Source organism: Periplaneta americana, chromosome 17 (genome assembly GCF_040183065.1).
Source record: "Periplaneta americana isolate PAMFEO1 chromosome 17, P.americana_PAMFEO1_priV1, whole genome shotgun sequence".
NCBI classification, from domain to species: domain Eukaryota; kingdom Metazoa; phylum Arthropoda; class Insecta; order Blattodea; family Blattidae; genus Periplaneta; species Periplaneta americana.
In genome coordinates, this window is record NC_091133.1 from 13,227,879 (window position 1) to 13,255,464 (window position 27,586).

Consider the following 27,586-nt stretch of genomic DNA (forward strand, 5'->3'; position numbering starts at 1 on the left):
ACCATAACAGTGTTCAACTCGAGCTAAACTGGCTTCAGACAAATGCCTGTATAGATATCACTCGAAAAATATAGCAGTATAACAAAGTAGACATTTACAGTTTGCAAGGTTACCTTATAGATCAATATAAGAAATTCTTAGATGAAGGCAAGAACATGTGTCAAGTACGGGAAAATTTTAAATGAATAAACCGAGGCCACCTCCAAATACGTGCCACACAAAATAGTAAAAAGTAATTCAGACCCGGAATATTATAGAAGATGTGTCAGACAACTTAAGAAAAAGGCGAGCATGCAACAAAAGAAATGTGAGATTCGAAAATTACCAGAAATTCAAGGACCTTACCAAATAATTAGAAAGGGAAAAGAAAAAGGCAGAAGAGAACTACTTGCAAAGTTTATTGAAAGAAGGCGAAAATAACTGGGGTAGGTTTTATAATTACATGCGCAGAAGGGGAAACCAGAAATCGATACCAGTTTTGAGAGACACTAATGACCAAATAATTACAGGGGACAAACAAAAAGCATGAACTCAACATGTATTTCTATTTTCAATAAAAAAAAGAGAGAGAGATTATAATCGAGGAAAATGAATGCACAGAGATGTTCGAAATAACACCTAAAAGTGTTCAAAATAGAATAAAAAGACTACAAAACCGAAAATCGCGCGGTCCAGACGATATTCCCACAGAAATTATAGGAGGTTAGGAGGTGAAGCCATGATACCGTACTTAATGCGAATTTCTAATATATCAGTAAATAACTGTAGTATTCCAGACGACTGGACATCTACTATCATAATCCCCATATATAAAGCACGAGACAAATGCGATGCGAACAATTACAGACCTGTCAGTCTCATATGAGTTATCTGCAAAATAATGGAATAACTAATAACACAAAATATTCGCAACATTTTAGAAAATAACGAATGGCTGAACAAAAATCAACACAGCTTCAGACCAGAATACTCTTGCGAAAGTCATCAAATCACATCCTTAATACAAGATACATCTGATGAAATATATATATAGAAATACTATTTCTCAGGTAAGGTGGACAACTATACAATATATAGACAAATTAGTGATGAATCCAATATCGTCACGTTACAAAACGATCTTAACTTATTAAAACCTGAACGACAGAAAATAAAATGAAAATCAATGTGAATAAAAGTAAGTGAATATCCATCTGTAGAATGCATAAAGAAATTTGTCTCAAATATCAGCTGAATGGTACACCGGTGCCTTGTAAATACCTAGATATATATGTATATGTATATGTGTATGTATATATATATATATATATATTTAAGTAACAAATGGGTTGGGAGGAACAAGTCACTAATACTACAAGGAAAGCCTGGAAAGCACTACATTTCTCTATGCGTATTCCTAAGAAAGCAAACTGAAGGTCAAAAGAATTAGCATACAAAACCCTTGTTCGCCCAATTATGGAATATGGAGCAATAGGTTGGGATCTGTACAGACAAAACCAAATCGATTCAATAGACAAAGTCCAACACAGGGGAAAAAAATACGTTAAAATGGAAAAGGGACATAGCGAAGAGATAATAAAAGACTTAGAGTGGGAATTTCTCAAATCAGGGCGACGAAAAACCAGACTGAGTGCATTGTTTAAGGCACAAATGGAACACAAAGCATGGACTGACATCAGTGCTAGATTAGTGACACTATCATACTTAGGCAGGGCTGATCATATTAAGAAGTTTAAACGCAGAAAACAAAGAACGGACGTGGCAAAATTTTCCTTTGTTAACCATACAATAGTAGATTGGTACAACTTACCTGCGGCAATCTTTCAGGGCAGTCCTCTCAATATCGATATATTTAAGGCAATGCACAGGTGAAAATTCTAAGTCCCGTAATTTTTAATCAAACTTCTTGAAATTTATACTGTACATTAATCTTATAATAATTGAACTACATACCAAATTTGATGTGTCTAAGTTAATTATTTTTCAAATTATTACTCATTTTGTGTTTTATTAACACTTGTCATAAAAAATGTTCATTTTTCAAATTATTACTCATTTTGTGTTTTATTAACACTTGTCATACAAAATGTTCTGTGCAGAAGAAATATGAGATTTTTGGACTTCTGCTATGATTTCTGTGTTCAGAATAAGTACTTTTATAAAGTGACGTACCAGTAAAATGATCCAAGGTCGTTCGACTAAGATATAGTTTTTTTAAATTTGTATGACTTTAAAAATTAATTTTTCACAAGTCATCATATGATTAAATTTGAATAATTTGAAAAGTATTTGCATTTAATGGAAAATGATCCATCATTATTTTCACTATTAATTTCTGTACATTCCCTGAAAATTTCATTAAAATCGGACGAAAAACTTTCTGCACAGAGCATTTCGTATCTTGTGAAATGCTGCAGAAATGAAATCGAGAAAACAAACATTTAAAAATTTGTTAGTTATAAATACAATTTCCTGACCTTAGAATCCTCCAGGTTCATATATAGGCCCTTCTTCTATCTTCTTCTTATTCTCCACTGCTGATTTGGGGAGTTTAAGCCTTTTTCTAGCTGATTTGGAGCCAGAATGACTAGATGAGGCATTGTTTTGCAGTCGTCTCTTATCTCTCCTCTCACAGATCTTCTGAGCTGCAGGGCTGAGTGTTCCTGTGATGCACTGTCTAACAGAAGTAGTTGCTTCACAACCCATATTGAACTCACTCACTGCTGTCATTATGGCCAAATCAAGTTTTCTTTTCGACACAAATACATCCTTGGGACATCGTGACCAAATAACACTGTGGAGAGATTCATTAGCGTTTTGGGTTTTGCCTGTAGTACAACCCTTTAGGAGTTCTTCTCCTGCTAATCTTCTGTAAACTGGGATTATTTTGCTATCTCTGGCAGCAGCACAGTCTTCATGGTTGTGCCATCATGTGGTGGTACATGTTCACCCTGAGCCAAGGCTCGGTTGTAAAAACACCAGGAATTTTCATCACCTGGACACTTGAAATGTTTGGGCCTCTCATTAGTTAACATGCAATGGTACAAAATTGCATAAATAGCGGATTTCATGTCATTCACATTAGGGATATTCTTTTTGACAGCACTTCTATAGTAACTGCATAATTTCACTATAGTTTCCTCCTTCAAGTCCCCAGGTTTCTTCCCACCAAGAGTTACTTTTTTTATTTTCCATTCTTTCATGGTGTTTCTGAGACCAGACCCTAGGCATTTGGCAATATGGTTCAAACATTCATCTTTTTTTATTTCTACATTGAACCATACACAGCCAGCTCCTGTAAATATTTATGGGTCTTAGCATCACCGTCTGACAATAATGTGGTGTAGCTGCAAGGATCGTTGCCACAAAATCTTTGCAATGGCAGCTTCCATGGCACCTGATGTCCCTGTGAAGTTTTCATCACACTGCCCATTAGCTTTATATTCAACTAGCCACATCTTGCACTGGTCACTTTCGACATCCATTTTTGACATCCTCCATGCACACGTGCTGCAATACTTCGACAGTACTTCATAATCAAGTACTAGACCTGTAAGTACATCAATTGCTACACCAACCCCATGCAATAAAGAAAAGCCTCGTTTGTGCCATGAACCGTCAAATGACACAGTTATATCATTTACATCATTTGAAAAAGCATCCGTTTCTGTATGGGCTTGGCGAACTGCAGAATGGGCCATGCAAACAACATACTCTCATATGAGCTCTGCTTTGTTTTTAAATTTCTTTCATGTGGTCATTCAAAGTAGGGGAACTCATGCCTTTTATTCCCATTGAAATGCAAAATTTCTCCATCCCAGCATGTCCCTTGCCCATTGATATGAAAGCATCTGCCATTCTTTGATTCACCTCAAATACTGGGCGAGATGATTTTATATCGTTTATTCGGGCACTTGAATTTGTTTTCAATATAATTTGACCACATGCATTACAATTTATTACTATAATTTGTGAAAATCCCAATGGATTTCTTAAATTAACTTCTACACTCTCAGCTGCACAGTACTTACACATTAGGCCTTTGAATAATTCTTTCCACACACCAGCATGTATAGTCCAGGTCAGCTTACTTTATACCCTAAGGGTGAAACCTAACCACTTTTCCACCATTAATACATATGCTAGTGGATGGTGGTGATTTTCTAGTTTTCAGGTTGAATTATCTTTTGCCAACTTCGTTTCGAATTTCGATACTGACAAATACTACAAATGATAGTGATTTAGTAACTGGTATGTTGGCAGCTGAGACAAATATTGACAATATATACCGGTACTGGAGTTCCATGAAATTAAAATTGTACTAGAATTCTGAGGTGGTTACTGGAAGATAGTGAAATCTGAACATATTAATAATTAATTAATATCAGTATTAATATTAATACATAATAGTTATTTTATAAGTTACATTGTGGCTATAATTCAAGACTATAGTCAGGTAAGTTTTCGGAGTTAGTACAAATAATTTCATGTGGTCAAACAAAATACATTTTTAGGGTAGGTTTCGTGAGTCACTGTTTAGTCAAACCAATGAATTTCGTATTGCCAGACAAAATACTTGACAAGTTGATCCCTTTCTCATATAGTTTGCCTACGAAAATATGTTATAAATTATTGAATTATTTAGAATAACCTACCAACGTAAAGAACGGTAAGTAATTAAGTCATTTAATACATAGGATCGTGTGATATCTGGTAACAGATGACAACATTGACAAGACGAAAATATTTGCTGTTTAGGAACTGTTCTTATGTGACCCTCACTATACAAGAACATAATCACCAATTGTTGTTTTCGTACAGTTATTTTCTGGTAGCTTGTTAGCAGCAAATAAATCCATCTCCTTCTGACTTGTAGGTGTTGTAGTTGTTGAGGGCGTAGATGAAGAGGGTGTGGTTATTACTGGTGAAGATTAACTTTCTGCAGACTGTAGGTCTAATTCATTTTGCTTTGATTTCCACCTGTTGTTCACTAAATTTCTAATTTTACTCGCTTTTTTCGAGGATCTTTGTGTAGTTGCACGGTAACCACTTCTATAATCATAACTCCTACCCTTTTTATATGTACACAAATGAAGAATGAAAATATACACCTACAACTACAAAGTGTAACTACTGTAACCTCTCTGAAAAAGCACTATTATAATACACTAACAAAACTATCAACTAAAATACATTATATTCGAAAACTGAAGAATATATAAAGTAGGCTATATATACACCAGCAATGAGAAGTATAAAACTTGCAAAACTAACGCACCACACTCAGAAATAAAGACTAAAGGCTCATTCACAATGAAAATTAAACATAACGTAAACATTAACATAAGCACATAAACATATGCCACAAACTTAAGTAGCCAAGGCCCATTCACAATGAAAATTAAACATAACGTAAACATAACACGTGTGTGGAAACATACCGAATCAACAAAACTACAGAATCTATTACATAAAAATGGAGAATTGCACAATGACTGACGATGTAGCTATTCAATTTATGTTTCTAATAACTACAATGGCATCAGTATATGGCTTTCAATACTTGAAATCAAAGAAACGGAGATGTAAAATAATCAACTTTTCGTCATATGAATCCATGTTGCGCGCCTAGCTATCATCACGGCCAATAGATCAAAATATTGCCTGTAGACAAAGCCCATGAGATGTTAAACAAAAAGTGAAAACACGCTTTCCGCTTGTGTACTTTTTCCAAATCGCATAAACATAAGCATGTAAGTTTGGAGTTTGCAAACTTTCATGTTAACGTCTTATGATTAAGATTAAGTTTATGCTTATGTAATTCATTGTGAATGCTTTCATTAAATAACAATGACACAAGGTTTTATGCTTACGTTATGTTTATGTTTAATTTTCATTGTGAATGGGCCTTTAGCTTCACCACAACAAAACAAAACATTGAAAACTTCTTTCCCTCCATTTAGTTGCAGTGTGGCAGTCAGATGTTTTACAGTGTGATCTATGGTTTCTCAAGAAACAAAATTTCCCGTTTCATAAGAACGCATCAAAATCAAATAGAAGATTTTGTAATTTTCATTATTAGAATAAACTAGCATGGGAGGAGAGGCAGCAGCCATTTAACAGCCACACCTCCACTGCCCTAGGGTATTTAAATACCCCGGAAAGGTATTTAAATGGCCCAAAACACAAAATTGACAATGGATTATTAAAATATAATGTGCAATGATTTAAAATACTAATAAAACCGAATTTCGTATTTTTCATCATTTTTACCTAATTTTCACCTGTGCATGGATAGGTTGAGAAGATTAGACTGAATATTTAATTGTAAGTGCAGTGTAATTATCTAAGTTGTCATGTAATTAAGTTGATATGTAATTAATGAAGGTGACTTGTAATTACCTAAGTTGATAATAGCTGGATTTAATAGGCCTAATTACAAGTTAGGTTTATTTGTGCTTACAGTAGGCGTTATTATAGCATAGTTTTTATTTATAGTCCTACATTAATTGTATTGATTTATAGTTGGAATTAAATTTACGTTTATTCCATTTTTTTATTGCTGCAATTATTATAATTTTATTACTGTAATTGTTGTAATGTTATTATTATATTACAGTATATCACTGCCACCGGGTGTATACCCAATTGTAGTGTTAATAAATACATACACATACATACAAAGTGAAGGGCTGCCGAAACTTCAACATTTATATAATCTAAGTTATAAAATTATGTCTTGAGTAATTGCCATACTAACTTAACATTATGATAAGTGTTGTATTCTATGTCTCCGTGTATTGTATTTATTTGCACACCAGCGTTTTCGTACACTGCTTCATAGCTAGAATATGAACATGTCACAAAAATAGTACTACAAAGCCTTAATTTGTAGTTACAGTCTAGCTGAAATATATACATAAGAGTTTTAAAATATACCGAAGGGTTTTACAATATACAATGCAAGAGGTTAATAATCGGAGGAGCAGACTTTTAAATCGCTATAAGTCCAAACATTTAAAAAAAGAATTTTTGCTTCCATATCATTCATTATGCCAGGGAAGCGATTTTCGCATGAAAATTCTTTTTTTTTTCCGGAGTGATATACACGAGAAGTTGATCTGGACATTCAAAAAGCTGTTAGTCCGCCTGTGCTTGACAATCAAAATTATTTTATTTCCACTGGCGCACTAACAATGGAAACATAGTAGCCTAAGTGGTGGTAATCAAATTTATATCTCTGCGAAGTAAATTTATTGTTACTCAGTTTCGTGATGTCGTGCAGGATGGAAGATAAAGAAGAGTTGTCTGTAGTTGGTGATATTAATCGTGAGACAAAGAAGAAGGTAAAGAGAACTGGAAAACGTGAAAAGATAAAGGAAGTGAGGTATGTATTTTATTAATAAGTGGATAATTAAATTAATTTTGCAATTTAATAATGATAATAATAATAATAATAATAATAATAATAATAATAATAAAATTATGGTTTATTTAACGATGCTCGCATCTGCAGAGGTTATATCAGCGTCATTGGTGTGCCGGAATTTTGTCCTGCAGGAGTTCTTTTACATGCCAGTAAATCTACTGACATGAGCCTGTCGCATTCAAGCACACTTAAATGCCATCGACCTGGGCCAGGATCCAACCCACAACCTCGAGCACAGGTGGCCAGCGCTTACCGACTATTCTACCCAGGTTGACTAATAATAATAATAATAATAATAATAATAATAATAATAATAATAATAATAGTAATAATAATAAAAACCCAATATTACATTAATTTAAAATTAATAGTAATTAATAGTAATACTAATGACGAACTTAAGATTACATAAATTGGTGGCAAATGCATTCTATCTCCTTATGAAATAATCGCCCGGGGATACTGTATCCTACTGTTTTGACCTCCAGGAAGTACAGGTTTTGCCCAAAGTACCTATTCTGGAACCTTTTTATGCACGGCAATTGCCTTTTAATTGTCTCTGCATCACTGATTTGTTGACAAAACAACCTGTATTTTATACTTGGTCAGATCAGACGTATCGCGGTGTTAATGAAGTTGCATCAGCTTTGTATGACTTCTTGATCAGTACGATAGGGAATGTATCTAAAGAATATTTGTTGACAGATGTGCTGGGCAAAACAAGAATTGCCACATTGTACATTCTCTAATGTTTTGGCTCTCCAATTTTGCTCCACTGAACACAAAGGAGATACTATTTAGGGTATCTAGAGTATTGGTCGTGTGGAACAACTCCTTTGACCAGTCTACAATACTGAACAAAGGAGCATACAATAATCTGTACTCTCAAATCGGTACAGTAAGAACTCTTGGTGAGAACTGGAAGGTGTTTGATTTTAAATCTGTCATCTCTTCAGTGACCAGGATGCAAGGCACAAGTGAGACAAAGAGAATAATAATCAAGAAGAAGGATAACCATTCTGTTGTAAAAACGGAAGTTTATTATCGAAATGACGATGCTACTTAGACATTTCGAACCTTGTTTAAAAGAGGTAAAAAATGTTATCAGTCATGCCAACAGAAATGTCCATCAGAAGATTAATAAAACCAGAAAAGATCATGGATGTGGAGAATCTGTTGATATGTTATGCTGGAGACCAGTGGGAAGACAAACCTGAATTAAAATGATTTTCTCATATTAGAAATTGTAATAGACCCAGTGAAAGTGAAGTCATTGACGAATTTTCTGAAACGGGCTGTGACTGTTAGGAAGATGATTGCGTTTACATAGGTTTAAAAGTGTAGATGGAATAGTCTCATAAAAATGTAATTTTTTTTGCACTTTATATTCAATTTCCTAAACTTATATTTCAGAGTGAAGAAATAATAATAAATATTACATTGATAGTAAGAAACGATAAATAAAAATATTACATTTATTTCTACATAGACATTCAAAATGCTTTTGTCCTATATTCCTAATCAAAATGCAGTTTGTCCATTACATTTCCCATCACAAAGTTCACATACACAAAGTAGGATTTTTCTCATTTTGGCCACAGATTGAATGATTTATTCCTCCAAATTTTAGTGAAAACAATAACAGGTCAGCTCTGATATTTTATTTGCAGTAGTTCTCGAAAATAAAAAATGTACCAGAACTGCATTTTGAAAGTCCACTGTGATAACTTAATATAAGTCAGAAATATTCATGCAGCATTCTTGAATGTCATAAATTCCCATACAAGGTGTGAGAAATTAGGTACTTCTTTCATTTGGCCCGAAATAATCATATGTATTAAGTTTGATTTATTTTATATCCATAGGGAGGATATTAAAAAATTTTACTGTCATGTAAGTTAATACATTTTTTAATTGATTATTTTAAGACGCTTTATCTACTGCTGTGTTTATCTAGCTTCTGAGTGAGCTGAAGGTCATAATGCTAGCAAGATGAGTCCACAGTCCGTCACCGAAAATTACCTAGGCTAGCATTTATTCTTAATGAGTTGAGAGAAACCAAAAAAAAAAAAAAAAAAAAAAACCCTCAACCAGGTAATTTGCCCCAGCCAGGATTTGAACCCTGGCCCACTAGTTTCAGGTCAGACGTGCTAACCGTTATTCTACAGCTGACTGCTTTATAACACACTCCTATTTAATAGCACCTTAGAATTGCCGATAGAATATGAAAGTAATCTTTTGACGAGTATTTATACCATGAACTGTTGAATTAGTTGCAAAGTTTTCACGATTATACAGGAGGAAGTTTATTAATGGAAAATATTCTGATAAGCCGTGGGTATCATTTGTAGTTTTTTGAAATGGTCCTACACGACTCCTTAGATTTGGCACCTAATATTACTCTAATTACTCTTTTTTGTAGTAGGAATATACTGTTCCTATCTGTAGAATTTCCTCAGAATACTATTCCAAAACTCATTATCGAGTGGAAGTAAGCAAAGTACTGATATTTACAATTTTTTGCATAGATCTTCATGAAGAGAAGCAGATCGCTAATTCATATACTGTGATGCAGTGTAACATATGTTATGACTGTCACTATTTCTGCAAATAATTTATTGGTTACATTTGCATTTAGATGGATTTCTGTTGAATGCAAATGACGAATATGACAAGCAAAGTAAGAGAGGATAACAGATTAGGAATTTTAAACATAACCACTACTAATCATAATTAATTACTAGAAATTACAATTAAATGACCTCTTTTGTACAAAACATAGGCCTAATACAAGAGATGTCCTGTTTTAGCAAGAGGTGCTTGACTTCATATAGGCTCAAATCAGTTCATTATCCTACGATGATTATACCGTAATGAAGTCTCTTAACTATAAACCAGGAGATATACCTATAACAATATGAGATATTGTATACGAGTATTTTGATTCACATGGAACACAGGAATTGCAGAATCAATGACTTTCAATTTACCTCTGATAAGGGCTTCTTCTCATCTGTATCAGTGTTATCACTGGGCTGTATGGCCAACGGGTCGACCTCGGGTTCCTTCTTAATCACATCCATCACAACTGTAACAGATATTTAAGTGACTGATACATAGGCCTATGCATAATGAAAGATGATGAAACAGACATATTGACAGTGGTTATAATATAATATAAAAAGCACGCACGCACACATACACAAATAGGGGAGAAGAGGGCACATTTTAACAGTTTTTCTATTTACATTTGAATCGCCCCATGCAGAAAGGACTTAAGTCACAAATTTTGAAAAAAAAAAAAAAAAAAACGAGATATCGATGGAAATCATATCTTTATGGATGGCCTCATGGGCCTGTGCACAAAGGTATTCAGTCCAATGTTTGGAAAGATAGAAACTGATGTGTCAGGCTCAGAGTTCTATGGAGAAAGGAATATAGGTACAGAATGTTTTTCTTAGTTTTCTCAAAACTAGGTCTAATGGACTGAAGCCCTTTCTGCATGGGGCGATTCATTTTTTATTCATATCCTTCATCAACTTTTTGAACTTTAAGTAGCCCATGACCATAAAACAATACTTAATAAACACCAAAGAATTTTACATTTGCAGAAATTACATATAGATATCTGAAACGTAAACTAAGTCAGAACAAACTCCTGTAACATGTTCAAAATTGCCCCATGTGTGGTGTACCTTAGAACAAGTATGGGGCACTTCTGAACAATGTCCAAATCATCTGTTAACAACTAATTAACTCTCAAATATATCATTTAAAGAGCACTACTATGGTTACAATATTTTTTCTTTAAAACCACTGAAGTCCATATCAAAGAGTTTCATTTCCATAGCGGGAGCACTTCCTCCTGAATTCTCCGGTTGTATGAATTTCATGAGAATATCACTTTTCTCTGTGTTACTGCATTCTTCAGATTTAGGATATGTAAAGTTCCACGTTTGTCGAAACCTCTACATAAACCTGACATTGTCCACCTACCTCTTCCACTTGTTCAACACAAAGAACTTCAGTTTTCTTTGTTGCATATTGTGCCAAAAAAAATTTCCTTGGTGTCATTTCTTTCTACGACTAATATGTCTCACAGTGTTCCACATAAATCTGACATTGTAGATGCAGCTCTTGACAGACTAGTATTCTCAGGTTTTCTCATTCTGAGATGTCATGTAGCTTCATGAAATCCTAAAGTCGGTAAATTCCAGCAATTCTGTTTTATCCCAATTTTCGGTACACTTGCAAGCTAATGACGAGCATAATCATATGCTAATTCATGTATATTTATTTAAGTCATATCAAAAATTAATCTCAGTGCATTTAATAATATTATTAACTAATTCGGGCTCCTGCTCCTGCCTGAACACCTGCTGGCTCGTGTATCGCGAACCATATTTTCCATCTATGTCATTGCCTTATTAAACTTCATTTGGTAAAATAATGACGTGTAAGTCATGTCACACTTTGAAACTTCAGCTCTTAATGAGACTTTTCCTTCACTGGCAGACTTTGCTGCTTCCTGAAAACTTCATTGGATAATTCATGCTTGCTATTTTTTTATGTATGTCCGAACAATTTTATGCCTTAAAAACAAATATAATATAGTGGGGTTAGATGCCAAAGAAAGCTTTTAATAGAAAAATAAGCATCTTCTGCAGACCTTTGAAGAAAGAGCTAAGGAAGAGACCAGTGAAGTGCTTTGTGTGGAGTGTAGCATTATATGGAGCAGAAAAAACATAGACATTACGACGAAGTGACGAGAAGCGAATAGAAGCATTTGAAATGCGGATATGGAGAAGGATGGAGCTTGTGAAATGGACAGATAGAGTATGAAACGAAGCTGTGTTGGAAAGAGTGGATGAAGAAAGAATGATGCTGAAACTGATCAGATAGAGGAAAAGGATAAGAAACTGCCTACTCAAGGATGCACTGGAAGGAATGGTGAATGGGAGATGAGTTCGTGGCAGATATCAGGTGATAGACGACATTAAGATATATGGATCATATGCGGAGACAAAGAGGAAGGCAGAAAATAGGAATGAATGGAGAATGCTGGGTTTGCAGTGAAAGACCTGCCCTTTGGCAGAACACTATGAATGAATGAGTTTCCCGGGCTAATAGTCTGTGGTCCACTGCCGATGTTACGACCAGACGTTTCGTTTACAATTGCGTCAGACATCATCAGTGGCGAGGCGCCATAGGGAGTAGTGATCTCTTCAGGGTGCCCGGGAGAACTGATGCTACGATTTGAATTTATTTGAAATAGGGGAAATGGGAGGAGAAATTTAAAGGCACGGAAAATACGTCCTCGCAAAGGGATCGGGACTGAAAGAAACTGCGCATGTGAGCTCTAAGCCTGTTGGCCACTTATCTCACTCCGAGTTACGCTGCTTCAGTGAAGGAGCTCTAGGAAATTTTAAAGGGGAGAAGTCGAAAATGGACCTAACTTCTTAGGTATCACATATGCGAGGGGAGAGGAATGCGATCATAACTGATCATAGGACAGAGAAAGAAATGTGGAAGGTGTAAGCGTGCATGCTGAAAGGAACTTTGTGCTTTCACAGTGCAGGCAGAGTCGAGAAAATTCGCTCGTGTGATGATCAATGGCGAAGGCAAGTCAAGGCCATCGAAAGACACTGACAGTTCTAAATCGGCAAATTAAAAGGTTCTCTGTCCTTTCGCAATGCGAATAGACACGAGTGATCTCGCTCATGTAATGGGTAGTATGTAGAAGCTGAGCCAGGGCATTTATGTCGAGAATTTATAGCAAAAATTCGGGGACTTTAAAGGGAAGGGCATGTATGCCAGTGGCCCATTTCTTTAGGGCACATCCCGACATGTCTCAGCGTCTTAGGAAAACCATGGAAATACCTTAGGCAGGAGGAGTTGTCTCAATTTAAGAGACCAGCCAATTGGCTCTTAGTTAAGGGGTCGATTGAATTATGACTTGAGTCTGTTGAATCGTCTCAATGTGGAGACCAGCCAATTGGCTTTATGGTGACTCAATTAGAACGCGATCGTCGAGAAGGCACTAGATGTGAAGTAATAATTATTAAAAATGTCGAAGTGAAAGAAGGTCCGTGGCCCATTTCGTTTAGGCCTCATCCCGACATTTGTCTTAGTACCTTAGGAAAACCTCAGGCAGAGACTAGCCAATTGGCTCTTAGGTGAAATGAGTCTATGACTCGATGGCAGGGTTACCAGGCGTTCCGATTTGGCGGGACATGTCCCGATTTTTACGTAAAAACCTCGTGTCCTGCTTCAAACCTAGATGGGACGCAAATTGTTCCGACTTTAGTGAAATCAACATCACTTATGTAACTTATTACTAGTTCGCATAATTGTTTCGTAAGTTGTTACCAATTTCAACTACACAAGAAGCTTGAATTCAAATATTTATTTACGCAACAATGTGTTTACACATTATTTTAAACAAGTATCAGTATGCGTTCGTTCAGCGCCTGTCAATTCAGTTAGCAACAACATGGGAAATGAAAACATTTCTGAGAACTGAGAAGCAATCTGTTTACTTGGTGATTTTTCTTAAGATTAGAATGTCGAGTGAAAGTGACTGTGAAACAGACCCTCCTTCGAAACCCGGTGCTGATAAGCCGCATTTGAAATTGTCTTCTCTAGTGCGAAAGAAAGCAAAAAGGTTGTGTAAATTTAGAGAAACGTGGATCTCTAGTTATTCTTGGGTAGAGAAAGGAAAAAACGAACACTTTGCAAAGTGTAAGGTGTGTAATAGCCAATTTAGTGTTGGACGTGGTGGCATAGGCTCCGACTCGTAAAATTTATTGCAGTGCTCACTCACAAAAGAAAAACCACATTCAAGTTTTAACATAATTTATGTTGAAACTGTTGAAAGTCCTTCTTCATTACAATACATGACATTGTTAATTGGTAAATATAAACACTCTGTTCATAGTCTGTTTAATCAATAATTATTTCATTATTAACAACATTACCATTCTTCATGAGGATTAATAAAATCTTAAAATTTTGTACCACAGAAGGGTAGTCCTTTTGCGAATTACATTTCCATAGCAAATATCTGCCTACGAATTTAATTTCTAGTTATGAACTCATTTGCTATTTCATCCAAATCTAAATGAAGAGCTTCTTCTCTGTGAGAATGAATGACTTCAATCACTGTTTACCCATGGTAGACCTAGTGTAGGATTTAAGTCTATGGAGAAAGAAGAATGATCGCTCAGCAGTAGAGTTAGACACTGGTATTGTAAGAACTAGTCTCATGAACTTAAGTTCTGATAGCACGTCACGAAGAAAAGCTTCTTTCCGAAGGAGATGAAAAACAGTCTGAAAATCTGTGATGTGCAGTTTTGATACTGCAATATCTAATAACATCTCTGTGTAAAAGTAGCTTCTCTTTGTCAAAGTCATCTCCATAAAATGAGAGAATTTCTTCCCGTTCCTCATCACCGTCATTCAAACCACCAATTAGAAAATTCTGTGCATAAATAATATTGGGAGTGCTCAAAATGCAAAGCACCCTTAATGTCGGCGCCTATAGGCTACATGGTGGTGAGTGCGATATTTCGAAACAATCGAAAACTGATGCTCATCAAAAATACGTGGCACAGAGAGAAGATAAATTCAACAAAAGATAAGTTTCTTTTTTGTTAAGAATGGTGTAAATAAAGAAACAGATGATGCTATTAAGGCCGAATTAAACTTTGTGTATCACACTGTAAAACATTCTCACAGTTATTTGTCAGCTGATTGTGCAGGATCTTTATTGCCATCGTTAATTATGGACTCCAAGATAGCCAGTAAATATAGGTGTGATAGAACTAAGATGACAAAAATTGTTAAAAATGTCGTAGGGCCATTTTTATTAGATATGGTATTTGCGGATCTAAAAAATGATAAAATGTTTGCAATTCAAACAGATGCTTCAAAGAGAACATTAAAACATTCCTATTATTCTTGAGGCACTTGACAATTAAGCAAGGGGTACACACAAAATTATTGTGTTTTATAATTTACACTGTAAAGACACTGCAACTATAGCTAGTTCTATTGTAGATAAACTGATGGAGAGTAACTTATCTGTTGCAAACATCATATTGTATTGTGCTAACAATATCGCAATGAATTTTGGGAAGAATAGAAGTGTATATACTGCTCTGAAGGAAAAACAAAACAGTTTAATTGCTATAGGTTGCCCTTGCCACATAATTAATAATTCTATCGAATATGATGAAAGAGTAATGGAACGGAGAAAAATTCTCTCTGGCGCCGGGACTTGAACCCGGGTTTTCAGCTCTACGGGCTGATGCTTTATCCACTAAGCCATACCGGATACAACCCCGGCGTCGGACAGAATTGTCTCTGATTGAGTTCCAACTCTTGGGTTCCCTCTAGTGGCCGCCCTCTGCACTACGTCATAGATGTCTATGAACATAGGACCGAAGTCCACACATGTGCTGAGATGCACTCGTTATGAGTGACTAGTTGGCCGGGATCCGACGGAATAAGCGCCGTCTTAAATCACTTCGTGATTTACGCATGTATCATATATTATTTCAATGTACCGAAGTACATATGATATTTCCATGCAGATATTCTGCGTCATCATACGATGAAAGAGTAATGGAATGGAGAAAAATTCTCTCCGGCGCCGGGACTTGAACCCGGGTTTTCAGCTCTACGTGCTGATGCTTTATCCACTAAGCCACACTGGATACAACCCCGGCGTCGGACAGAATTGTCTCTGATTGAGTTCCAACTCTTGGGTTCACTCTAGTGGCCGCCCTCTGCACTACGTCATAGATGTCTATGAACATAGGACCGAAGTCCACACATGTGCTGAGGTGCACTCGTTATGAGTGACTAATTGGCCGGGATCCGACGGAATAAGCGCCGTCTTAAATCACTTCGTGATTTACGCATATCATATATATTTCAATGTACCGAAGTACATATGATATTTCCATGCAGATATTCTGCGTCATCATACAATGAAAGCGCAATGGAACGGAGAAAAATTCTCTCTGGCGCCGGGACTTGAACCCGGGTTTTCAGCTCTATGTGCTGATGCTTTATCCACTAAGCCACACTGGATACAACCCCGGCGTCGGACAGAATTGTCTCTGTTTGAGTTCCAACTCTTGGGTTCCCTCTAGTGGCCGCCCTCTGCATGGAAATATCATATGTACTTCGGTACATTGAAATAATCTATCAAATATTGTTGTAATGTTTTTAAATATGACGTAGAATGTATTGTAATAAAATCATATAATGAGTTTAGTTATTCCACCAAGAAAACTGCCTGTCTGAAAGAGTTTTTTTGAATGGCTTCACATGGAATGGGCTGAGCTTCTTCACCATGTGCCCACAAGATGGCTGTCTTTGGTACCGGAATTTGAAAACTACTAAAGAATTTTGAAGCTATAAAATCTTATTTTCTGTCTCAAGAAAATCCTCCTAAAATTCTCAAAACATTTTTTGATGATGAACTTGCTCAATGCTATCTTGGCTTTTGTATAAATGTTGATGTATTCTTCTAGCAAGAAAATTCAAATTTCAATCAGATAGTTGTCTAATTACTGAACGCTAGATAATTTGAGAAACAGTCTTATAAATCGTAGAAACGAACAGTTTTATGGGTCTATTGCTGCCTCAATTATTTCCCAATCTTGTAGCCAAATTAAGGAGGAAGCAAATTCGTTCCTTAACGCAGCCATAAAATAACAGAACCTAGAAAAATGGTTTCAGTTTGAAAATAATAGGCTTAGTCATTTGTCAATTTTGTCTTTGTGAGATTCTAATACGAATATGTTATCCGTGGATAATCTCTCACAAATTGTATCTGAGTTTCAAATTCATAACCTAAATTTAGACTTTTTATTTGAAGAGTACCTTGCGTTAAAAGAATTTGTCATATAGAACAGAAGTGAAGATTTTTTCAGTGTTGAAACTGACCAAAAATGTGTACAATTTTTTCCTAAACATGAAGTTCCTCAATTAGAAAAAATAGCATCTTCAGTGTTTTCCATGCCTCTTCTGAAAGAGTTTTTAGTCTAATGAATGTCTTTTGAAGGAAAAAAAGAAATAGGTTGTGTATGGACACTCTCTCGAGTGAATTATTGATCAAAATCAACTACAATCTGTCTTGCCAAGAGTTTAAGCAGTTTTTAAATTCTGAGAAAGGAAAGAAACTTGTTGAAAATGTTAAATGCAGTGACAAATATATATGAACACAGTAAAAGTAGTATATTCAACATGTAAAATAGGCTATAGGCATATTGCAATTTAAAATCAGAAGAGTGTTTTATCTTTTATACATCCATATGTCGTACTTGTGGCCTATATAAAAAGGGCAATTTAAAATCAGAAGAGTATTTTATCTTTTATATATCCATATATTGTACTTGTAGCCTATACAAAAAGGGCATTTTTTCCCCACAATTTAATACAGGTGTTTTAAAATTTGTATAAATGAGTAATATCGTTGCTTGTATCATGACATGACACATATCTGCTATGCCGCCTACAGTTCTTATGTAAATATTTAATGCTAATAAGTGGGGAAAGTTATGTCCTTCTTTGATATTTCCAAAATCTGGCAACCCTGCTCGATGGATGTAGACTAGCCAATTGGCTCTATGATGATTCCATCGATCGGCAAAAGGTTACTATTGGGGAGTAATTATATTTAACCTAAGTTACGACAAGGTCATTTCAAAGCAGTTGCACTATCCAAGGGTTTTACATGGAGTTGAGACGTCACAACCCAAACCTGGGAGTGATGCTGGCTTACCTGTCCTCCTGCCTAAAGAGTATAGCTAATGGGCTGTCTGGTGTCTATGCCATAGTCTAGGATCATACCAGTTGAGACCAGATATGAGTGGGTTGGGACTGGCACAAGCTACTGTGTACATTAGTAATTGAAGTAAACAATCTTTACCTCTAAGTTTGTAACTTGAGTAAAACATGACACAACACACTTTTATTTTCCTTAAGTGAAAACCAATATACTGTATATCCAATAGTTTTGATAACTATTAATTCTGTTAAATCTCATAGTTCCTACTCCAGAAAAGCTACACCAAGGAAGGCACAATTTTCTTTTGTTTTACTGACTTCTGTGAGATGTTTATGGTGATAAACAACTGGTATGTATATAGTGATTAAAACGTGGTTTAGTTTGCAGAAACAAATATTTTGAATATAAAAATCGCTTTACCTGCATATTCTAATGCATGGTAAATCTTTACAATAGCGTTATCGAAGCAAGACGAATAGCAAGGATTCCCACGGAAAACACTGCGGAATACCGTGGAAAAGAGGGGGTTTGGGTGATGAGACTCCTATACAATTATGGGTAATTATATGCTAGGCATACCAAAAGTCTGAACTAACCTATCACTGATTCGACCTTACTAAAACTCGCCTCTTCGGTGATCAGTATGGAAACGCACGGAAATAAGATCTGCTGCCGTTCCCCGCAACTTACTCATTCCACCTCAACAGAGCAATCCCGCCTGCCCGCACCTCTCTGTCGGACCACACATTCACAGGAAACTTCCATCCTCATTTCTGTGCCAAATTGTTGTTGGCACCTAAGTTTTCTTTTGTTTACCATACATATGACTCGACTAGAAGCCAAGTACCTACGTAAATACAGTTCCTTATTTTTCAAAGAGAACCTGCACGAAAAGAAAAATACTGTATACACGGTAAGGTATGCTGGGCTTTGCTATACATTTATGCATGAAAAAAAATGCTGGTAATTAACAAAACTATGGACTTAACTTCATAAAATTTACCTGAACCATGATATATTCTTTGTCTTTTTTCTTCTGCTATTGTAGTTATAAACAGCACATACAGGAGGCATATTTCTCTTTTTCGTAGCACCTATCTGAATATACACAACGTTGCAAGCAGACGAAATTATACAATGGAGGGCACTTATTTAATTTCTGCCGTATTTCGCGGCAGCACAGCTAAGAACGCTGTACAAGCCAACTTGGTCACTCTATAATCCCTCTTCTAACTCGTTAATTCACACCAATAAATTAAATGGAAGGAAAATGGCAGTCGGTACATCAAAAGGGCTGCCTTTTGCTGTCAGTACCGACAACAAGAATGAGAACTATGTGTTGAGGTGAGAAATTCAATCTGTTCTAATTCAGTTCTGGAAAAAAAAAAAAAAAAAAAAAAAACACACACACACACACACACTCACTCACTCACTCTCTCTCCCTCCCTCTCTCTCTCTCTCTCACACACTCACTCTCTCTTACACACACTCTCTCTCACACTCTCTCTCTCACACACTCTCTCACACACTCTCTCTCACACACTCTCTCTCTCACACACTCTCTCACACACACTCTCTCACACACACTCTCTCTCTCACACACACTCTCTCTCTCTCACACTCTCTCTCCCTCCCCTCCCTCCCTCCCTCTCTCTCTCAATATTTTGTCAATAGCATAAGCAATGGCAAATATGTAAATAAATGTGCACCAATGCATAGGCATGGTTTAAAGAATTATGTTTTATTTAACGACACTCGCAACTACCGAGATTATATCATCGTCACCAGTGTGCCGGACTTTTGTCCCGCAGAAGTTCTTTTACATATCTGCGACATGAGTCCGTCGCATTTAAGGACACAGAAGGCTAGGAAGGTCAGCACTGTACCAATTACGGCACCCAGGGTGACCACAGCTATGGATGGTGCAGCTATTTGGAGTAATATTTTGATTTTGATGTATTGAGAATATTGATGTGTCTCTATACTTCGATCACTTAGTGTTCTGTATCAATCTCGTCGACTTTGTGCTTAGAGAGAAACTGAATTATAAACCAAGCATGGTATTTTGTATGGGATTGTTAAGTAGACTATAATATATTTCCGGGAATATTTTAAATTATATATAAAGTATTGTTCTAAATGAAAAGAAGCATTTGAGATGGAAACATAGCTGAATTGTACAATTGTTACAATTGTAACAGCATGGCAACATACTACGACACATAAGATTTGATCAATTATCTATTGTTGATTTTATAACAAATATTATTTAAATATAAAATGGATTGATATTATATCACCATTCTGCTCATAATTCCCCGGTAATTAATTACAAATTCAACAATTGAGTCTTTTTCACCAATATTTTATTAATTTGCTGATATTCGTAATTCTGTTAATGACGTAATGCAAGATAAAATATAGTATATACCAGTAATACTTTTGTCACTATTAATTATTTTATATGTGTTTTGTAACATGAGTTACATGTACCAGACATCATATCGACATTTTCCAAATGTACATTTCCTGGATATCTTTTTCAAAATAAACCTTTTTCATTAATAAGACATAACTACACAGAACTCATGAAAGTCCATTTTGTCATGCATAATAACTTACTGTGTACATTTTAATTTGTTAAAGGTTTAGATTTCGTGTATCTTAACAATATCTGATGATGCCGAAAAGGCGAAAACGTTAATGCTTCATATACAATGTTCTAGCAAATAAACATTTGCAAAATAGATAAATCTTATAGATTGAACTTGAAACTTTTATCATATTGCTTTTCTATTGTTCAAATCCATTCTGTTCATTTAAAAGGCTCACCACATCACTCACACATTGCTCGAGCTTAACAACTAGCCTCGAGTAGCAGACGAGATATCTGCCAAGTTGTTGATATTCTCTAACTCGTTGGGGAACGCCATTCAAACCACAGTCTAATACATACAGTCACGCAACTTCAACACTTTTTCTGCCAACATTCGCGACACTAGCGCCCAAGCAGCAGGCAAGGCACTGGTCATAGGGTTGATACAGTGTCGTTCAGCCAGCACGTGCTTTAAAGGGATGCGAGATGTTATAATAATGTTTTAATTATGCGTCGGAATAAAGGCAATGTGTGCAATGACGAAAATTGCAGTAACAACAAGTTTAAATCTCCGAATTTGTCGTTCTTCAGATTCCCTAAAGACCAAGAGAAAATCATAACTCAGTCATAACCAATAATCCACGTTGTAGGTACCCTACGTAATGTGTTCTATAAAACATTTATTAGTTATCAGTTACCTATTTGTATGTCAGGAAGGAGAGTTTGAATAAAAACAAAGTAAATACCTGTTACAGTATATTATTTTTTTGCAGAGATCATATGTGTAAATGTAGTAACCATGCCGATTTTGGATAATCTATCTACAGTTTTTAATGCAAGTAATTCCATAATTTTTTATTCGTGTTTTTTTCTATATATTTTTTTCTAAAGTTGAATGTTATATTGCATTCAAGTACGGATCATGGTGTTAATTTTTCAAGTATTCATGGAGTATTGTAATCCTTTTGCAAAATATTCACTTCTTGAATAAATCCAGACTGTGTCCATAAATTTCTGATGTGTTGGTGTAGATTCCTGTGGCAGACATATTAAGTTCTCAAGAAATAAAAGAGCCTTTTTAAAAGCAATCTTTTCTGTAATAATTTGCATGACAATTACTCATTACTGGCCTATATACATGATCATGAAATTAGGAACAGTGAACAAATTAATATTCCATATTGTAGATTACACAAGAGCAACACAAACTTTTTAATTATGAGGATGAAATTATATAATAAGCTCCCCAGTGAATATTATAAATTACCAATCAATAGCTTCAAAACTAGATTTTACAATTGGTTAACAAATAATCCTGTTTATTCTGTTGCTGAGTTTTCAACTCAAATTTGTATGAAATTGTATTTTAAGAAATAAGTTTAATTGAAATTTAGTTAGTTTTCTTTAATTTAAAAGTTTCAAATTATTTCATGTTTTCATTGTATTATTTAAATTTTACTGTCTAGTATTTTTTTTAAATGTATTTATATGTTTTTCAATGTATTCTGATGAAGCCTAAAGGTATGTCTAATGGCGAAATAAACTGAATTGAATAGATGTTGAGACTTACACCACTTCTGCTCTGAAAATAAAATTAGGCCTACATTTTCTGAGTTAATTGAAGTTACAATTTTTTCGACAAAATTGTGTGTTCATTTATTTGTTCTCACCTACGTCATATTAACAGTAAGTGCATGTAAATTACGTATTATATAGGTAGGATAAGTTAAAATTAAGCTTATGTGTGAAAACTGGAAATGTAATGCAAAATGCGGTAAACTTGCCATAAAAATTTAAACCATAATATCAGCACTATGTGTGACTCAAAATAATAAAGGAAATACCGGTTCTTAAGAAATGAAAAATAATGAACTTCATAAATCAATGTCTGTCATATTAAGGTTTAAATCCTCCCATTTTTTATTTTCAAGTTTACTTCAGCGGCCGAGTTTACCCCAATTTGCGGTATGGAAAATAGTTAATTTCTCAGGAAATAGGGAGAGGAGTTCACCACGCGATGTACCCTACGAGATATGCCCTACAATTTTGAAGCTACTAATTTTGACTCTTCTCACAGTAAATATAGAGTTGCAATGATTCATAAATATATTTAGGAACGAATTGAATTAACCGTCCACGTACGAACAATTATATTATTTCAAACCATGATACGTGATCAGGGCCATGATTCAGTTGTAAGGAGCAGAAAGAATTACCTTTATTCCCAGCTTCTGAAATTTGTAGATTAATTGGGTGTGAAATTCTTCTAGGACTCTAAAGTAAAATTAATAAGAACCATATACACTTACTGTATAGCATAAAAATATAAAATAAATTACGCAAAACCCGTTTTATGATGTGCTATCGTATGTCGTGTGCATACTTTTAACTTGCCTGCCGCTAGAGGGCACCAGATGTCAAATGTCGGCATATTTTATATGTATGAGTTGCGTGCAACGAGTTAGAAAGAGAAGACTATAGAGTGGCCATGTTGTCCTATACAGTGCTCTTTGCGGTGCCACCGCGAAACACGGCAGATATGAACAGCGCCCACCGTTGTAAAAATTCGTCTGCTTACAATGTTGCGTATATGGAGGTAGAACTACGAAAAAACAAAGAAAAAAAACATGCCTGTTGTGTGTGCTGTATATAACTGCAATATCAAAAGGAAAAAGACAACTGATATATCATATTTCATGCGAATTTTATGAACTTAAGTCCATAGTTTTGTTAATTAGCAGGATTTTTTTTCATGCATAAATGTGTAACAACGCCCTACATACCATGCAGTGTGTACAGTATTTTTCTTTTCTTGCAGATTCCCTTTGAAAAAAAAAAAAAAAAAAAAGAAACTGTTGAAACAGTGGATAATAAATATGAAACGAGACAATTACTGTCTGTCCGAGCTGTTAATTTCTAGAAGTTCTTTCAGTACGCCATCAAAACACTTGTTTATAATTTATGATGCAGTTTCACACAACTTATTGTTCAAGTCCCTAAATTATTTACTGTAGTTTTGGTGAACTCCAATTTCTTGAAAAAAAAAATGAAATTAACACTGTCTTAATTATATCATAACTTTTACGTTTCGTAGGTGAGGATCTGGAGTTCGTGTTGTTCTGTAAATGAAACCCAGCGATTGTTTGTACTGCCTTGTCAACAACTGCCTCCTACTCCTTGTCATGTACATATATTTGTCTTCTGAATGTGGAGAGCATAGGAATCTGTGTTTCGTGGGATGCCATTTAACCCTTGTCGTGTTTTTTACCCACTGATTTCACAAATCTTTGTTTTCTAAAGAAAAAGTGTAGGTTTCTCTGTTGTATATACCTAATGCAGTGCATTATTTTAATTATTCTATTTGTAATTATTGAAAAGTGTTTTTCTCTTACATTTAATATGTAATTAATATATTTTCTGAAGAAAAAATCTTTTAGTGTTGAGTACTTTCTTAATGAACAAAATTATGTAATATCCTTTATTTCTGTTCCTTGTGTCCGTCCTGCTTATAGAGAAGATGATGAGCTGTAGCTTATAAAAAGTAGGTATTTTCGAAGACAAACTATAAACCAGATAAATGGTTCACTAGTAATGTACTTAAATTAAATACGGATGAAACCACTACAATTCCGTTTCAGATCCAGTGAAAAACAAATAGCAATAAAATATTAAAATTGTATTTCGACACCGGCATCCTTTATTTATTTTCTGCTCCTTGTGTCCTTACTACTTATAGAAGAAGACGATGAGCTGTAGCTTATAAAAAGTAGGCCTATTTCAAAGACAAGCTAGTAATCAAATAAATGGTTCACTAGTAATAAAGTTAAACTAAATACGGATAAAACCGCTACAATTCCGTTTAAAACCCAGTAATAGCAATAAAATATTAAAATTGTATTTCGACACTCGCATCCAAAATAACGCAAAACTCTTGGGTAGGCCGTATTGTTGTTAATATTTGTACTGGAAGGTCATGAAGGAACATAATTGAGCACCTACATGCAATAATGGGGTAAGTATGAATATATTTCGTAACTACTAACCCCATTATTGCACGTGGGTGCTCAATTATACACTAATAATAATCTGTGGTGCCACAGCCCTTGAAAGGCTCAGACAGACCAGCCTGGTTGTTGGCCTCACGTGTACATTTCGATAAGCGTGTTTGGTCATGTTTTACCCATGTTACAAGCTTGGAGGTAAAGGTTGTTTACTACAGTTAGAGTTTGGGCCTACTTTCATTCTATATCTTATGGTATAATAAATAGTTTTGCAACGTGTAGACTGGGAAAACAATTTAATAAAATCATCCGAATCATACTAGTTCATTTTATAGGCAATTTTGCGGGTCGCATTTAAAAGAACCTAGGAATATTAACATTTTCTTCAGTATATTTTCTAGGACTTCTTGTCATACGTACATGACAATTTTTTTAAGGTTATTCTTTTAAGCTTTCCTTCTAGGAATAGCTCAAGTGTTTTGAATTTATCGTACATAAGGACTTTATTTTAGATTAAGTTAGGCCTACTAGCACATATTTGACAAAATACTAGGTTTTTCCACTTCAGTTTAACTGATTTTTGCAAACGAAATTTAGACAGCTGGCGATTACAATTTAACTTATCGCCACGCCCACTTTGTTTTGGGCGCTTAAGGTAATGGCGGACGGTCGTTCAATTTTCTTCAAACATGTCGGCGCAATGGCCACTCTATATCTTTCTCTTTCTAACTCGTTGGTTGCGTGACTATGTATTAGACTGTGATTCAAACCTCATCAATACCGACCACCAATAACATTTACACATGTACCAACCCAACCACCCGAATCCACAGCGAACTCTATACTTACCCGCAAGCACAAAATGTAACCAGTGTTGCAAATTCAGCGGTTTTCCCGCTAGATCTAGCGTTTTTAGGAGTTAGTTTAGCGGGTAAAATTTATGAAAAATTTGTATTGCTGATAAAGGGATGTAGCGGGTATTTTTAGCACTCACATCGGCAAATTAATATAATTTTACTTTGACAATATAGCAATTTAGCGGTTTCTGTACGGCTTCACAGCGGATTTTTAAGAATCGCGGTGCCGGCACTGAATGTAACCATATTTACGATGACGTCAACCTGATGAACACCCAATATCCAACCTATTTTTCAATAGAATCCTTACCAAAACCTCTTACAAAGTCGACCATTTCCAGTTTCAAAATCACCGAAAATACTTCACCGTTAGTTTGTCCAGAAATGTCGATATTATGGTGTATTATAAATGTACTTACATCTGTTAAAAACCAGCGTTCGCCTACACCAACATTAGTGTGATACCACCATTACTAGCAATAATAGCAAAATGATTCCACTGCATGTTCAGGTAAGCAGCACTGTGATCAGGAAGGCCGTGAACGAGGATGAAATTTAATCTATTAGAGATGGGAAAAGTTATTTTCTCGTAACAGTTCCAACTGTTCCAGTTCCATGAAAATACTAGGTTCCAAGTAACAGTTCCGAAATAACAATATATTATACAGCGTACGCCAAAGTTCGATCCACAGCACCGGATCGAATCCCTCTCCACCAGTGTTTTTCCCTTTGTGGCCTGACTCCATGTTGTTACCATAAGAGATAAATTCTGTAGCATCAGAAATTAATCTTTACATTATAATTAGTTAGTTAGTTAGTGCGGTTTAAAAAGGGCGCATCAGCTACTAGGGCTATTTGCGCCGTTATCTAAAATTCTTCACAAAACAAAGACAATACAATAATCTGAATGCTTAAAAATACTAAAAAGCGTTGTCACGGTTAAAACGAGGCAAACAAATGCAATTTCAACAGGGTGATGCAAAACAAAAATAGCATAACAGTGAACAGATCACAGAACTTAGCCGGTATTTAAAAAGAAATAATAAAAATAATAAAACACATGCCACCGGAAATAATTATCTGGCGCATTTCTAAAATGCTCGGCTCTAAAAAGTCCAAATGTCAAGTGTGTTAAAACATATATTAGACAACGAATGTAACCTCCGGATGTAAAGGGTCCGGAGGATAAGTAAAATGAACCAATAAAAAACTAAATCACCCTGTCAAGTCCTATATTCGATCAAAATCTCAGAACTGCATTTGTACAATTAAAATCATTTCCAAGAGCGTCACGTAGAGTCGGCCGAATTCCATACTGCCGACGGACACGGTCATATTTTCTACTCTGTAACAAAAAATGTTCTACTGTAAATGGAACATCACACTCCGGCTGAGGCTCGCCACGTACGAGATGGTCATGCGTCACATGACAGTGGCCAATCCTCAACCGGGTGACTAAATCTTCTTCGTATCGTGACGGTCTTATGGACGAATCCCAAACGCGAACAGTATTCTTTATTCTTCATAACTGATTTCCCCCTTGAGCACAACATTCTCCTTACCATTGCCACCATTACGTATGTTTAAGTTATTTTGAATATCTTGCCACATCTCACGGCAATACACCTCAGATCTATTCATAGTACCGTCCCTTCCTGTAGCATCCGCTACCCCGTTTCCAGGAATGCCAACATGACCCGTAGTCCACACTACTCCAGTCTCATAAACAGAGGTCCAGATAGCGTAGAAAAGTTCCTGGGTTCTCAACACAAGCGGATCATCAGAATTCAAACGCTGCAGGGACTGAATGACGCTTCAAGAGTCGGAGCAGATAAAGAATCTGTCCCGGGGTTGTCTAATTAAAAACAATGAAGCTCTATAAAAAGCATATAGTTCTGCAGT

The 27,586-nt window shown here is 35.5% G+C and overlaps 1 protein-coding gene across 2 annotated transcripts in view; it reads right to left on the reverse strand.

Annotated features, from left to right (window-relative positions):
- Positions 1-26,206, reverse strand: part of LOC138693108 (zinc finger protein 271-like) — a 68,974-nt gene extending 42,768 nt beyond the window's left edge. For both annotated transcript variants that reach the window (XM_069816740.1, XM_069816741.1), the window contains exons 1-2: positions 26,104-26,206; positions 10,420-10,517 (exon numbers count right to left, since the gene is read on the reverse strand). In XM_069816740.1, coding sequence (XP_069672841.1) covers positions 10,420-10,512 — 93 coding nt within the window. In that variant the 5' untranslated portion in view covers positions 10,513-10,517; positions 26,104-26,206. The remainder of the gene's footprint in view (positions 1-10,419; positions 10,518-26,103) is intronic.
- Positions 26,207-27,586: the final 1,380 nt, after the last annotated feature.